This window comes from Ursus maritimus, unplaced genomic scaffold (assembly GCF_017311325.1).
Source record: "Ursus maritimus isolate PB19 unplaced genomic scaffold, ASM1731132v1 scaffold_4, whole genome shotgun sequence".
NCBI classification, from domain to species: domain Eukaryota; kingdom Metazoa; phylum Chordata; class Mammalia; order Carnivora; family Ursidae; genus Ursus; species Ursus maritimus.
In genome coordinates, this window is record NW_024426552.1 from 68218582 (window position 1) to 68233272 (window position 14691).

Sequence of the window (14691 nt, forward strand, 5' to 3'; positions counted from 1 at the left end):
AAGATCAGCATATTAGAACCAGAATGAAGCTGTTCAGAATCCTAGGAAAATGTCAAGAGGTTCCCTGAAGTGGCTGGAGAAGTAGGACTGAGATGCTTGGCTCAATATAGTACCTCTGATTTCTAATCAGGGAAACAGCTCGTGGGGTTTAGTGACTTGGCCAAAATTACACAGCTAGTTCCAGATCAATCACTGCCAAACGTATGTATCTGTTTAACTCTTCATTATTGGAGGGTTCAAATGAATACAGAATTAAAGAGAGTAGTGTAATGAACCCTGAAATATCTATCACCTGTCTTCAATACTTGTCAATACCTGACCAGTTTTGTTTCATGTATATCCCAACCACTGCCAGGTTCATTGCAGTCATGATGTCAGGAGAAGTTATTTGTTTTTGAATGATCACGGAACCAACTCACAAGATGTCAGGCTGGCCTTTTTTTGTGAGAAAAGTCCAGAGCCCAATGGTTTTCTTACGTAGACTCTTTGTCCTTCTCATGTAATTTCTCTTACCACCACTCCCCTTCACCTCCAGCTAGCTTCCTTTTCTAAAATCTGTCGCTGCGGTCGTTTCTTTTTGGAAACTGCCTATGAGACCTTGCTTTTAGAAACAGACAAGTAGAAGGGGGTTCCAAATAGAGGATTCTGTGACCAGAGCCAAAACGAGATACTCAGATGGCTTCTCTTTGGTGGAGGATCTTAGGTGGCATCTTCCCAGATCCTTTCCCCCAGGTTTTTGTTGCATTATTTTCTGGAGGCCAACTGAAATGGTGGACTCTGTGAGAGAAGCCAAGAGGTCAAGTTTATTCTTCCTCTGAGTATCCCCGGCTAGATGTCTCTTTGGAGCTAGAACATAGACAGGTGTAGCAGCTTTGTCCTCTCCTAGAGCCGCATATCAGGTCTTAGCTGCTTTGTTCCTCTCCAGTGGTCTCATCCAGCAGCGGGGCCACTCATCCCTCCCTCCCCTCTCCTCCTTCAGTAACCTCTCAGTGCTACCTGGAGGAAAAATGCCTCTGATCGCCTCCTCTCCTCTGTCTCCATTTAGTTCTCAGGTCCTTAGGCCTCAGTCTTGCTGTCTTTACCAGGATGCATGTTTTGACCCATGCCTCTTTGCCTCCCAGTTCATCAGCCTGCACGAGAATGGCCAGAGCAGCGCCGATGGTGTGAGCGAACGTGCCGTCGCCGAGCTGTGGCTGCAGCACAGCTTGCAGTGCCACTGTCTCTCCGCCCAGCTCCGGCCTCTGCTTGGGGACAGGCAGTATATCAGAAAATTCTACACAGGTACGTGGAGGTCCCTTAGCCAGGACCGTTGCACATACTTCTTCATCTCTTCCACTTTACTCTTCCTTTATAGACTGATTCTCACCCCGGGCCCCATACTTTCACTCAGTGCCATAGAGATTCCAATCCGAAGCACGTGTCCAGCCTTCTCCTTTATGTGTAAAACGTAGTCCAATTTGATGCGAAGGTCTTCCCCTACTCCCATAGGTACGAACCGATAAGAATAACCACCACTTACTGAGAGTTTCCTATGTGCCAGTCACTGTGACACGCTGTTTATACATATACTCTTCCCAACAGCCCTAAGAGCTGGGTATTAATACGCCTGTTTTCCAGTCAGGGAAGCAGAACCCAAGGAGGTTACATGACTTGGCCAAATTCACCTAGAGCCAGGATTCCAATTTGAGACTTTGTGATTTTGAACCTCTTGTCGTGGCCTCTCTATTATCCTGCACGTTACTTAGCCTTTCTTATACTTGTATGTCCCTGATTCCTCTTCTCTCTGCAGTGGCATGAGTCTCTTTAAGTCATTTTCACCTTTTGTCTCTTTCCTTCCCTGAGCCTCTCCCAGGCTGTACAGGGACGATAAGAGTTCCCTGTTGGGCTCCATCGCAGCAGTAGCATTTCTCTCCCCAGATACTGCTTTCCTGCTAAGCAACGCCCACGTCACGGCCATGCTCCAATGCCTGGAAGCCGTGGAACAGAACAACCCCCGCCTCCTGGCTCAGATTGATGCATCTATGGTAAGGGGGCAGGGAATGATCTGTGTCTGTGCTGGGCCCCTGGACCTCACCATCATATAATCCTCTGTAGCAAACTGTCTTTGCTTACGCAGTTGTGAACTGAAAGGCTTTCATTAAAAAAAAAAAAAAAAAACTTGGAAAAGAAGGGGATGTACCGTTAAGTATCTGTTGAAGTAAAAAGTCTAAGCTTAAGGTCTGCTTAAGGAGGGAGGTGTCTAGTTTTTTAAATCCCTTTTTGAAATCCGTAGTCTTGAGTAAGTACTTCCTTAAGGGCAGGCCTGACAAGCTGGGGGGGGGGAAGAGGATGATTTTGAATCAGGAGTAGGATTTACAGTGTCATACCTAATGTGACACAGGATCATTTTCGTCCTTGAAGTATAAAGAAAATTCTGTTGCTTGATATTGCTTATTGTTAACCCTCCAATTCACTCACCCCATCACTAATGCCAGTGCCGCAGCAAGAATGGAATCACAGTCCCAACTCCTTTTCAGCAGGGACCCCCTATCTCTCTTGGTTTTTCAATTTTGTTTCTTAGTTACCACCCATTAAATACTTTCTATGTGCCAGGCTTGGTGCTAGGCATAATACATGCATCATCTCATTTAATTCTCACAACTCTATAAGGTAGACATTAATTTCATTTTATAAAGGAAGCCAACTGAGGGACAGAGTAGAGGAGTCACTTGCTCCAAGTTTGTAAGTCGTAGGGCCCGGATATGAACACTGATCTACCTGATTTCTGACTCTGTATGCGTAGTCTTAAGAATTTTGTTGTACCGCCTCTATGATAAAGCACTGCTGGTGTCCCACGTAGGATTCCAGTTTCAGAAGCTCTGGTATATGACAGGACTTCAAGCTTCCAAAATTGTATGTTGTGATAGAGCAGTAGAGTTGTGTGCTGTATCTAGGCTCTGGCTGCAGTTCTAAGCCTGCTGCCAAAGGTCAGGTTCCACTAGCATTTCTATAGTGCCGAATGTTCCTGAGGGCCTGAGGGCCTCCGTCCTCAACTCTGACACGTGTTTCTTTTGTAGTTTGCCAGAAAGCATGAGAGCCCGCTGCTGGTAACCAAGAGCCAGAGCCTGACAGCTCTGCCTGGTTCCACATACACCCCTTCAACCAGCTATGCTCAGCATTCCTACTTTGGGTCCTTCTCTAGCCTCCACCAGTCTGTACCCAACCACGGCTCAGGTATGGGGGCAGGAAGGGGTAGTCATGACATGTATGCCCAGCCCTGGAAAGTAGGGGACTTTGTGGGTGCACACAGGAGGGTATAGATAGAGCTGTGGGTTGGTGCAGTTTGTCAAATTTCATGTCTTAATAATGGACATCTTAAAAAGTTGTATAGTAATTAGCCTAAGATAATTCAGCAGAATCGTGAAAGTAATGGAGGAAAGAGAGATGGTTTTAGATTCCCCTGGATTTCTAATCCACATTGCCAAGAAGGTATTTCAGTAATAATAGTTAACACTTCTTGAGGGCCTGCTGTGTGCCAGGCTCTGTTATAATCAATTTATACAAATTACTTCATTTGATCCTCAAAACAGTTCTATGCAGTAGGTGTTATTATTATTGCTTTTTTACTGATGAGAAATCTATACTAATAAGCAATGAAGCCACTGTGTCAAGAGCCTTCGCTCTTACCTTACCTGGCTTACCTGCTTCTAAATAATTTTTGCTTACTTCACATGGCGTACCTTTTCTGAGATGATACCATGTGTCCTGGGCACCCAGTAATGATAAGGAGTTTGGTCTTTAGTTGTAGAGAAGCCCTTCATATGTACCAAAGATTTCTAGCTCACCTTTTTCTCCTCTTTTTATATCCTAGAAAGAAGATCAACTTCCTTTTCACTCTCTGGCCCTGCCCGAAAACCTCAAGAAAGCAGAGAGCACCTCTCACCAGAGCAGGATCAAGCCTTCCAAGCCCCCCTGCTTTCAGTCCCTGCATTAGCCAGGGATCCCCCCTCAACCCCAAATGAGATGAGCTCTAGCACTCTGACCAGCCCCCTAGAAGCATCCTGGGTCAGCAGCCAGAATGATTCCCCGAGTGATGCCAGTGAGGGGCCCGAGTACTTGGCCATTGGCAACCTGGATCCCCGAGGCCGGACTGCCAGCTGTCAGAGTCACAGCAGCAATGCTGAGAGCAGCAGCTCCAACTTGTTCTCCTCCAGCAGCTCGCAGAAGCCAGATTCTGCTGCTTCTTCCCTAGGCGAGCAGGAAGGAGGTGGGCAGAGCCAGCTGTCCAGCGTCCTTCGCAGGTCCAGCTTCTCGGAGGGGCAGACGCTCACTGCCACCAGTGGAACAAAGAAGAGCCACACTCGCTCCCATTCGGATACCAACATTGCCTCCAGAGGAGCCCCAGGTAATGATAGTCACCAGTCCCTACTTAGTAAGTTATGTTTCTGATGACGTGATAGGGTGTCCTGCTTATAATGAAAGAGGAAAGTTTATGGTGTAATATGAATACCCAGGAAATCTCTCTGAGAATATTTATGTTTGCCAAATAGTAAATGTTTTCCTGGATTCTTCCACCAGTTCCTTAGCATCAGAGGATAGTAGGACTGGTCATAGTTCGAGTTTTTAATGTATCTCTCAGACAGAGGGGAAATACTAACGAGCTTTGAAAATAATCCTATGAAATTCCTCCCCTTTCTGTGATTCCTGAGAAGTGCGGTCAGGTGTAATACAAGTATGAGAGAGGCAAAGTGATATTGGGGTTTCCTCATTAAAATTAGGATATATGAGTGTGGGATGATGTGACCCAAGAAACCAGTGTGGGGTGGCTGACTGCTGTGCCACTAATTCAGATTGGAAGGCAGCCTGATAAGGAGGCCCTGGCCACCGAGACCTTCCTCACACAAACCCCAGCTGCTAGCAGAGGGCACCCTTGGCATGGGAGAGGTGGGGCTCATTGCTTTTGCCATCTCCCTGCCATCTTCTGTCATGGGGTGCTAGTGTCTGGCAGGCTTTGGTTGGGTTTCGTTTGTAGGAGAACCTCCATAACAGCAAGTATAACATGGATCTCTGTGCTCAAAGCCAGTTCTGGGTAGGAAAGCCCCAGAAATAAAATATAAAACAATTTAAAAAAAAAAGAGGAAGATTTCCTTTAGCAACTGGGCTGCCATTAATTTCTCATTGTAATTTCTAGAAAGGTGAGAGCTGAGGCCCTCATCTGAGACTTCTGAGTGACAAATTTTCTGTTTTCTATTCAAGATGTGGTTTGCCTTGTTGGAACTCTCTCAGGGAAAAAAAAAAATGTCCAAATCAAAGCCTGTCTTCCCACAAGCTTTCTTAGATGTGAAGAGTACTCGGGTTAGCTCCTTGCTTCACATCTCCTGCCGCAGGCCTGCTGTCTACTGTAGTCCAGGCCACTGGTCTTTGAGCATGGAAAACTTCCCTGCCCCCATTCTTGAATCCACATGGATTCCAGAAACCACGGTAACCTGCGTTGGAAAGGGGAGACAGAGAAAACCTCAGCAAAAGGGTCTGAGGGAGAGGGAGTGGTGTGTAGCTTCTCGCGTGAGTCAGCTACCTCGGTTCGGTAGCTGAGTACTTCAGCACTAGGGTTCCCTCTTGGGAGTTAAGTCCCCACCTCTGCTAGATAAAAGAACACTCTTTCTCACTCTATTCTCATTTCCTCTGTTTGGACTCTCCTCTGCACCTGTCTGTCTACATACAGGAGGCCCCAGGAATATCACCATTATAGTTGAAGACCCCATTGCAGGTTTGGGAGCCAGTCCTTTCTGTCTGCCTCCTCCTCCTCCTCCTCCTCTGTGACCATCTTGCTAAGTTCAGCACCTCCTTTTCCATTCTGGTGTCAAATCAAGTCTGGCTAGGCTGGCTAATCCTGCTGTGATTCTTGGACCTGCGTCTAAAATGGCACCGATATTTTGCATCCTATGTTTTCTGCCCGTGACTTCCAGATGCCTCCTTTAGTCTCCCAAAAGCTTCTGGGAGGCAGAGTCAAGATTTGTCAATTCTGCTTTGCCCAAGGGTGAAACTGAAGCCCACTATTTGTCTAAGGCATCATGATGAATCAGTGGCAGATTTTTTTTTTTAATAACTGAGTACTTACTGTGGATCACTTTATTTTCCTTGAATTAACACCAGAATGTATTTTTTCCCCTTTCTGTGGTCTTGGATGTGGATGCATGTTTTCTGCCTTTCCCAGAGTCCCATTTCCTTTTTCTTTGGCCTGTCCTCCTTCCTCTCTAAGTCCCATCCCACCCCCATTCCAGTCATTGCACAGGCTAGTGACTGAAGTCTGTTTCTTTGGTTTTCGTGGTGGTGTTCAAATTAAATATTGTGTTCAATTCTGGGTTCATGGAGATAGTAGTAGTAGAATGTGTCTGCACGATAGAGTGGTGAGGAAAGACTGAAAGCTGTGGCCTCCGGCGGAAGTCACTGAGTATGTTAACTTGGAAAGAGAAGGTTAAAGAGGAGGATGTAGACAGGACCACTGTTTGGAAGAGCATTGTTATTCTTAAGGAGATGAAAAATTTAAGAAGACTCAAGTGAGTGTGAGGAAATCTAAGAATTAGAGCTGTTCATTCGAATGAACAGCATCAGGAGGTAGTTAGCTCAGGAAGCGAAGGCCGGATGGCCTTTACGTGTTGTAAAGGAATAGGGCGCTGGTGTTGGAGTTTGTATTGTGCACTCAATTTGACTGGGGACCTCAAAGGTCCCCTCCAAGTCATAGTTTCTTACCAAGGCATCATGGTGACTGTTGGTTTATCTGTAGTTCAGCAGTGAGGAGGAGAGCCCACTGCCAGGACCAGTGAAATCTTGGAGACCCAAGGAAAACACAGTTATCTCTTACCGCATAGTAACATTTTTTTAATGAGAGGAGCAGCTGACGAGCTGCCGCCATCTGTGGGGGATATGGGTTGGATGCAGCGCGACCATTCACTCTCCAGAGCACCCTGCTCATTCCCAGGCACCCACCTGCTCTTCTGCCTGCTCTTCCGTGGGTAGCACTGGGAATTTTGTGTTTTCCTTTGGAGAATATCAGTTTCTCATTTCCTGCGAGCCCTGCCTGATGCCATTTCTCTACTCCTAACTCTCATTGTTCCTCGAAAACTTCTACCCAGCCACTTCCTACTTTGTCAGGCTTCTCTTGAGACCTCTCCCTTCCTTCTCCAGGAAGGCTGGGCATGAAGCCCTGTGGACAAGCCCTTTGGATAGAGGGCCATCGTCCTTGGCTTCTCGAGCATGGTCTTTTTGTTTCTCTTAAGGAAGTTGCTGGATTTTATTTTGTTTTTCAGCTAACTCAGAAGCAGGTTAAATATGTAGGTATGACAAATTTCAGATTCATTTCAGGTTCAAGAGAGGCTGTGTCCTAGTCTTCCGAGTGTAATGATTCCGAGATCGTTTAAAAGCCCAGTGTCAAGGTATCAGAAAAGTTTCAGTGTGCCCATGTTTGTTTTACCATGTGAGGACTGTTTTCTACATTAGTTCTTGTCAAGAGGTTGACAATTGGCCAATATTCCTAGAACATTTGGTAAGAAGATGGAAGAAGAGAGAACTAAATTCATGAGTCCATTTTGATTTCTCTTTCACCTTTGTGTTGCTGCATTCTGGATCATGTTTTCTCTTTTCCTCTTAGAATATACCGACTCCCCATTTCCTTTCCATGTGTTCCTGCATTCTTGGACTGTTCCCCATTGGTGTGCCGCCTCTCTTCTGTTTGGGAGGGCATTGGGAATGGGAGCAGTTAAATGTGGAAACTCCGAAGTTGGGAATGTATGTGTTGCTCACCTTGTATGTGTGTTTTTACTCCCTGGTGGTCAATGACACTAGAATCCTGCAATGATAAGTCGAAGTTGAGAGGCCCCTTGCCCTACTCTGGCCCAAGCAGTGAAGTCAGCACACCCAGCTCTCTGTACATGGAGTATGGTGAGTACTAGGAAGGCCAGGGCTGCAGCTGTGTCTTTCCTCTGCTCTCCCCTTGTGCCTGCTAAGCTCTGAACTGTCTGGCTCACGTTGGCTCCGTGGAGGGTACACACCATACAGTCTCAACCTTCCTTTCATCATTTACAGCCCCCATGATAGAAATCACACGGCCCCGCCATTTCTCTTGCTCCTTTCTGACTTAGGGGTCCCACCCTCTCTTATGCTGTGGGTGTTATCACCATGGATGTCCGTCGCTCCAGATGGAATGGCTCTCTGAGTGGGTGAGAGGGACCTTGAAAAGAAGCCTTTGAGTGTCGAGGCTGAATTACCAGAAGATAAGCTCCACATGGAAATCATCCACAGGAGGAAGCTATTTGTTCCTTTGTCTGATTCTCAGCACAGGTTTTTTGTTTCCTTTTTTGTAGGGTAGAAGGGCAAGTATGTCATCTTTGAATTTTGATGGCAAAAAGATTGTCTCTGGCTCTATTCATTTATTCTGTTCTTTAACCAAGAGGCTTAGTGCTTGGGGATTCTGAGATTCAGAGAAATTCCTTTAGAAGGTAGACATCTTCTTTCCAGCCTGTTACTTGTCTCTAGCAGTAAAATCATCAGACTTCTCAAGAAGCTTGTCTGTTACAGATTTGCTTTCCAAGTCAGAGCTTTTCACATCCACATTCCGTTTTCCCACAGAGGGTGGTCAGTACCTGTGCTCAGGGGAGGGCATGTTCCGAAGACCATCGGAAGGACAGTCCCTCATCAGCTACCTGTCTGAGCAAGACTTTGGAAGCTGTGCAGACCTGGAAAAGGTGAGGAATCTAAGGGGCTACTGAAGAGCTCATGAGTCGGGACATCTGGCCTGAGGGGCTGTGGGGCCATTTGTTCTAAAGAAGCTTTGGGTACACAGCAGGAACATGAGCAAAGACCACAGGTAAGAGGAAATTCAGAGTTAAGATAAGCTCAACAAGTTCAATCTCTAGAACACTTTTCAGGGAGTATCTGCTCCTCACTGAGTCCAAAATATTATTGATTTTGTGTTAGAACCCGCTTTGGGCACAGAAGTATTGAATTTTAGCCATGTGGTTATTGTTTCCTTGACCCCGGAACCCCAGGTAAAAGTTATTTCCAGAATCAACTTCTCTATTTTGTTCTAAGGCTCAGATCTGTAATAAATAATGTCCCTGTTGCATTTTAGAGCTTATAAAGCACTTTATGCTGAGCTATTACATTTACCTTGATGTTTTGTCTACAGGGGTATGGCTTTAGGAAAGACCCTGATATTAAATTCTGGACTTCTCTATCATAATTTTATGTAGAAAGGGGGGGAGGAAGGCCAGGCATGGCAGGTTTGAGAGCAAAGAGGATGTATAACAGTTTTTTTGGCCATCAGCTTTTCTTATAACAGAAGTGTTCGTTTCCCCTGAGTGTTTGGAATGAAAGCAGTGCACGTGTTAGAAGCCCAACTTTCCAGCATTACAGTCAGTGAGGGGTTCAACACATCTAGCCTCTCACTAATCACCTTTGGGGCCTCCTCCCCCAGGAGAATGCCCACTTCAGCATCTCAGAGTCCTTGATTGCTGCCATCGAGCTCATGAAGTGCAACATGATGAGCCAGGGCCTAGAAGAGGAGGAGGAAGAGGAGGAAGACAGCGATAGGGAGATCCAGGAACTGAAGCAGAAGATCCGCCTTCGTCGCCAGCAGATCCGCACCAAGAACCTGCCCCCCGTGTACCAGGAGACGGAGCACGGAAGTGAGTGGGGCCGCGAGCACCTCAGTTCCGCTTCTGCAGGGCTTCGGGATAACACTTGGGGCCTTGTGCGCTTCCTTTTTGGGCCCACTTTGAGATATTATAGCCACGCCAGAGGTTCCTCTGCTGTCAGAAAGATTTTTTATGGTGACCTAATTTTTTTCCTACCAGACCTAGAGTCCTAGAGTTCATCCATTTCCCACCTCAGAAATATCTTCCCAAAAATCGGTTTCTGATAGGAGAACTAAAGCTGCTGGTCCCAGAGTCACTTCCCAGATAGTAGTACCTTCTGTTTATGTGAAATTTTCAAAATTTCATGAATAAAATGGGGAACAACCGGCACGAAGAGCTAGTTTCCATTTTCCCCAGCATCGCTCCCAGCCAAGGTTCTGTTTACTTTGCTGTTGAAGTCATACCAGGTCCCTTTCATTGTGAACCTAGGAGTAGGTGACCTCTTTCTGTCCTGCTTATTACTTTTCTGTCTTTCTTTCTTTTTTTTTTTTTTTTTTAACATAGCAGGCTTTCGGGTCACTTCTAGCAGCTCCCAGTTTAGTTCTCGTGATTCAACACAGTTCTCTGACTCTGGCTCTGCTGACGAGGTTGATGAATTTGAAATCCAAGGTAAGCAGCAACACTATTTCAAGCCACTTTCATTGCCTGCTTCTTTCAATTTGAAGTCATAGACTGAGAAGCTTTCCTTAAGTTTAGAGAATCTTTAATATGGTCCATTTTGGAACATTGTTAGTAATTGTAAGAGATGGCCTCTCTTGCTAAAAACAAAACCCCGTTAGTGAAATTTAAGCAGAAAAGAACATTGAAAGGAAGTGCTTTGGAGTGGTCTGGCTGCTGAAGTCACCTTGATGGGTCTCAATTGCACCTTTCTCTTGGATTTTCACTCTAATTCCTCCTGCTCACAGCCTAGGGCTGGCCCATACCTGCTTGAAATTAGAATCCTGTTCTCTTGTGTTCCGTAACACAGTCGAAATTGTTTCAAAGTGTTTAAAAGGAGCTTTGTTATAATCCTAAATGAAAAGGACAAGAAGAGTCATTGGGGGGAAAAAAGCAAAACAGGAAGAAAAGTGAAGTTGACAAAGTAGAGCTTTATTCTGTTCAATCAGTGCTGACTTGCTTAGCAGAATCACAGACCTTTGTTTTCATAATTGTTGTTGTAGTTGTAAGCATATGCACAGAGAAGGGGAGGGGCTTTAATCTGGGAAGGCAGTTGTGTTAAATCAGGTTAACCCATGATTAATGGATTAATCCATTCCTGCAAATCATAGATCTCTTTAAGTTCCCATCAGTGCAACAAACAAACTGAAAAGCAGTTATGAGACATAAGCTTTCCCCCATGAGTTATTTTCTTATAGAGGTGAATTGTATCTGTAATTCTTCATTGTAAGATGATGATGAATAGATCTTTTTTTATAGATCTGTTTATATCAATCTAGAGAAGTGATGTAATTCACCTTTCACCTGCACAGACTTCTAGTAGTAATCGAAACCTGATGGTAGCTGGATTTCTTCCCCATTCAGAAATACAATTTTTACACATATTTTTCCAGGTCTCTAGGAAGTCTTCTTTCTTTGTTCTCTTTAATATATCTGATATCTATTCATGACAATAGCAGCCACTTAAAACTCCATTTTTTTTGGTTTGTTTATATGAGGTTTTCCAACAACATTTCTCCAATTCTCTGACACCAACTGAGTATCTTGACAATTCAGTTCTGGCATTAACTCCTGGAGTTAGTGTAGACCCTACAGGTTAGGGGCTCAATCCCACAGGATACTCCCAGTGCAGATGTCAACCACAAATGTCATCGCCAGGTTACCTGCTCTTCTCCCCAGCCAACTACAAATTCAGGGGTTTCCCATGACCCCCCCCCCAACTTTTGCTAGAATGACTTACAGAACTCAGGAAAACACTATACTTAAGATAACTTTATTGTAAAAGATGCAAATGAACAGACACATGAAGAGGTACTTAGGGCAAGGTCCCAAATTTTCCTGAGCACAGGAACCTCTGTGTCCATGCAGTCAGGTTGGGCTACACTGCCCACAGTCTGTTCACCAACCAGGTAGCTCGCCCAAAACTCACCATTGTAAGTGTTTTATCAATGTTTCATTTCATAGGTAGGCATGAGTGCTTAAATCATTGGCCATTGGTGATTGAACTCAACCTGCGGTCCCGCTCCCTTTTTGGGAGATTGGGGGAGGGGCTGAAAATTCTAATCCTCTCATCTGGTGGTTGGTTTTTCTTCTGGCAACCAGCCCCATCCTGAAGTTATCTGGATATACTCCCCAAGTGTCACTTCTTTTTTTTTTTTTTTTTAAAGATTTTATTTGAGGAGCCTGACGTGGGGCTCGATCCCGTAACGCCGGGATCACGCCCTGAGCCGAAGGCAGACGCTTTAACCGCTGTGCCACCCAGGCGCCCCCGCTGTGCCACCCAGGCGCCCCCCCAAGTGTCACTTCTTTAGCATAAAATCAGATATAACAGAAAGGGACTCGTTATGAATAACAGACATTCCTGTCACTCTGGAGATTGCGAAGGTTTTAGGAGCTTTCTGCCAGAAACTAGGCGAGACCAACTATATGTTGTTGATTATACCGCAATATGTGATTGACTTGATCTCCACATGAGAAGGAAATAAAAGGGTTCCGCCCTAGCTCTCTGATGAACAGAATCTCATGAGGGCGATATTAAGGTAAGTTCAGAGCGCTGCTTCATTGGATATGGAGCCGTCCACTCGACTACTCAGTGTTCCTCACAGCAAAGCAAGGAGCCAGGGGAAGCTGTTCGGTCTGGAAGGAGCCACATTTGAAAGAGCCTGCCTGGCAGGGGCATGAAATGCGTTCCTCTGGAAACTGTTGTTGCATCTGTGGCCCCACAGGAGCTGTTAAGTCAACTAACTCTAGTCAGCTCAGGATGGAAATCCTTAAAGGAAAAAACCTTAGGGGAGGGTTTCTCAACCTCTAGGCCAGATCATTCTTTGTTGTAACAGACTGTCCAGTGCATTGTAGAATGTTTAGCTTCATCCCTGGCCTCTACCCAAATATCCACAAGAGTGCAAAATCTCCCCTGGTTGAGAAGCACTACCTTAGAGGTCTTTAAGGCCAGGCTGGTTTGGGGAAGCAGTAGTAACTATGTCCCAAGACCTACTGAGTACCTACCTGTGGATGTAACGTCTTAAAAGCAGTTCGTCTTTTGGAGCGAAGTCAAGTTCTGACTCCAGGAACGTATGGTATAGAACTGTCATTCTCATCGATTTGCCTCCTGTCTGAATACTAAAGGGCCCCCTTTTATAATCATTATCACAGATGGTAGCGAAGGATCTAACCTGACTCACATGTCAAAGAACGGACTCTCAGTGTCAATGGCCTCCATGTTTTCAGGTAGCCTGTGTTGGAAGTGTGGGTGTGCTCACACATGCATGTGTGTGAATGTTGGCATCAGCTTTTGTACGTTCTTTATCTTGTGACACCTGTCTGTAAGGTTGAGAGAACTAGTTAGGAAAAACCAGACTTGAGCCAGCAAAGAACATTTCAGATACTCATTTTCTTCTTCATATGACCCCCAACAGTCGTCCTTGCTGAGATTGTCCTTGTTGATCCTTCCCTCCAGTGATACTTCTAGACTGAGTGGTCATTGTGGCTGATGGAGGTAGTAGACAGTTTAGAAAGCAATGGTCAGGTGAAGAGATTTTAGTTCAAACCAATAGCTAAGCTACTGCTACAGAGTCAGACAGCAAAAGTCAGATAGAATGGTGTGAAAGCATAGTGTGTCTTTAGAGTTTTGAATTTGCAGAATCAGTTTGCAGAAAGCTATCTCTTCTTGGTATTTTGTATACAATTAGGGTTTACTGCTGCAAATGTTTGGCTTTAGTAATTGCTTTATGATTCAAACCAGTAGGCTTTCTGTAGGTGGGGTTAACTGAAAGTAGCAATTTTCAACTCCAACTGGCTTTAAAACACATACCAGCAAAACTCAGGACTTTTTATTAAACAGTCCATTTTAACTGTTAATGTTGTCAGCCATGAGAATTTGAAATATTTATGTAAGATTAGATAAAGATTTGAAGAAATAAAAGTATTTACGTTCCTTTTTCTCTGTTCCCGAACAGTTGTAATTTATTCTAACATCATCTTTCCTTGCTTGAGAAGTAATTATCCTATCACTTTTTAACTGGTTTCTTACGTGTTTACAACCACAATCCTTTTGCGGGTACATTTACTGACTGCCGGCCATTTGTCTGTCAGAGCATATTCGGTTTGCCTTAAGCATAAAGCAGACTTTTACTTGGTCTTCCTGGCATCTTTTCTTCCCCCATTTCGAGAGCTTTAAAGTTTTTTATACATTTTTATACATTTATACATTTTACATATATGAAACATTTTTCAACTAAAAAACTACTTTTTCTTGTGACCGACAATCCTAACACGTTATGGGAGTTAGAGGGAAAGCAGTCAGAACAAGTTCTTTCAAAAGTAGTAGCTTGTTTTACCTTCTTTCTACATATAGATTCTTATTTATGAAATTATAGTTTACATTTCCTCTTTCTTTACTCTAGACTTCTTTATTGCTTTCTGTTCATTTTCATTGGTTTCTGGTTTATTAATGGTACAAAATTCTTTCTACAAAGTATCATTATACTTCTCATTAGCAGTCTTTCTAATTATATCCAGAGGTTTACAGATGTGTACTTTTTGATCATCTTAAGTGATTTATGCTATTGAAGAACCTCTGAGGGGACATCTGGGTGGCTCAGCTGGTTAAGTGTCTGCCTTTGGCTCGGGTCATAATCCCAGGGTCCTGGGATCAAGTCCTGCATCAGGCTCCTTGTTCAGCGGGGAGCCTGCTTCTTCCTCTGCCTGCCGCTCCCCCTGCTTGTGCTCTCTTTCTCTCTCTCTCTGACAAATAAATAAATAAAATCTTAAAAAAAAAAAAAAAGTGAAGGGGTGCCTGGGTGGCACAGCGGTTAAGCGTCTGCCTTTGGCTCAGGGTGTGATCCCGGCGTTATGGGATCGAGCC

At 44.7% G+C, this 14691-nt stretch overlaps 1 protein-coding gene across 2 annotated transcripts in view; it reads left to right on the plus strand.

Annotated features, from left to right (window-relative positions):
• RUBCN (rubicon autophagy regulator) overlaps positions 1 to 14691 on the plus strand; it is a 53409-nt gene that overhangs the window by 25183 nt on the left and 13535 nt on the right. The window contains exons 4-12 of one of the 2 annotated variants that reach the window (XM_040621366.1): positions 1122 to 1281; positions 1918 to 2024; positions 3057 to 3213; positions 3851 to 4384; positions 7822 to 7917; positions 8605 to 8720; positions 9452 to 9662; positions 10176 to 10280; positions 12981 to 13055. In XM_040621366.1, coding sequence (XP_040477300.1) covers positions 1122 to 1281; positions 1918 to 2024; positions 3057 to 3213; positions 3851 to 4384; positions 7822 to 7917; positions 8605 to 8720; positions 9452 to 9662; positions 10176 to 10280; positions 12981 to 13055 — 1561 coding nt within the window. The remainder of the gene's footprint in view (positions 1 to 1121; positions 1282 to 1917; positions 2025 to 3056; positions 3214 to 3850; positions 4385 to 7821; positions 7918 to 8604; positions 8721 to 9451; positions 9663 to 10175; positions 10281 to 12980; positions 13056 to 14691) is intronic. The other variant, XM_040621367.1, reaches the window with a different exon arrangement.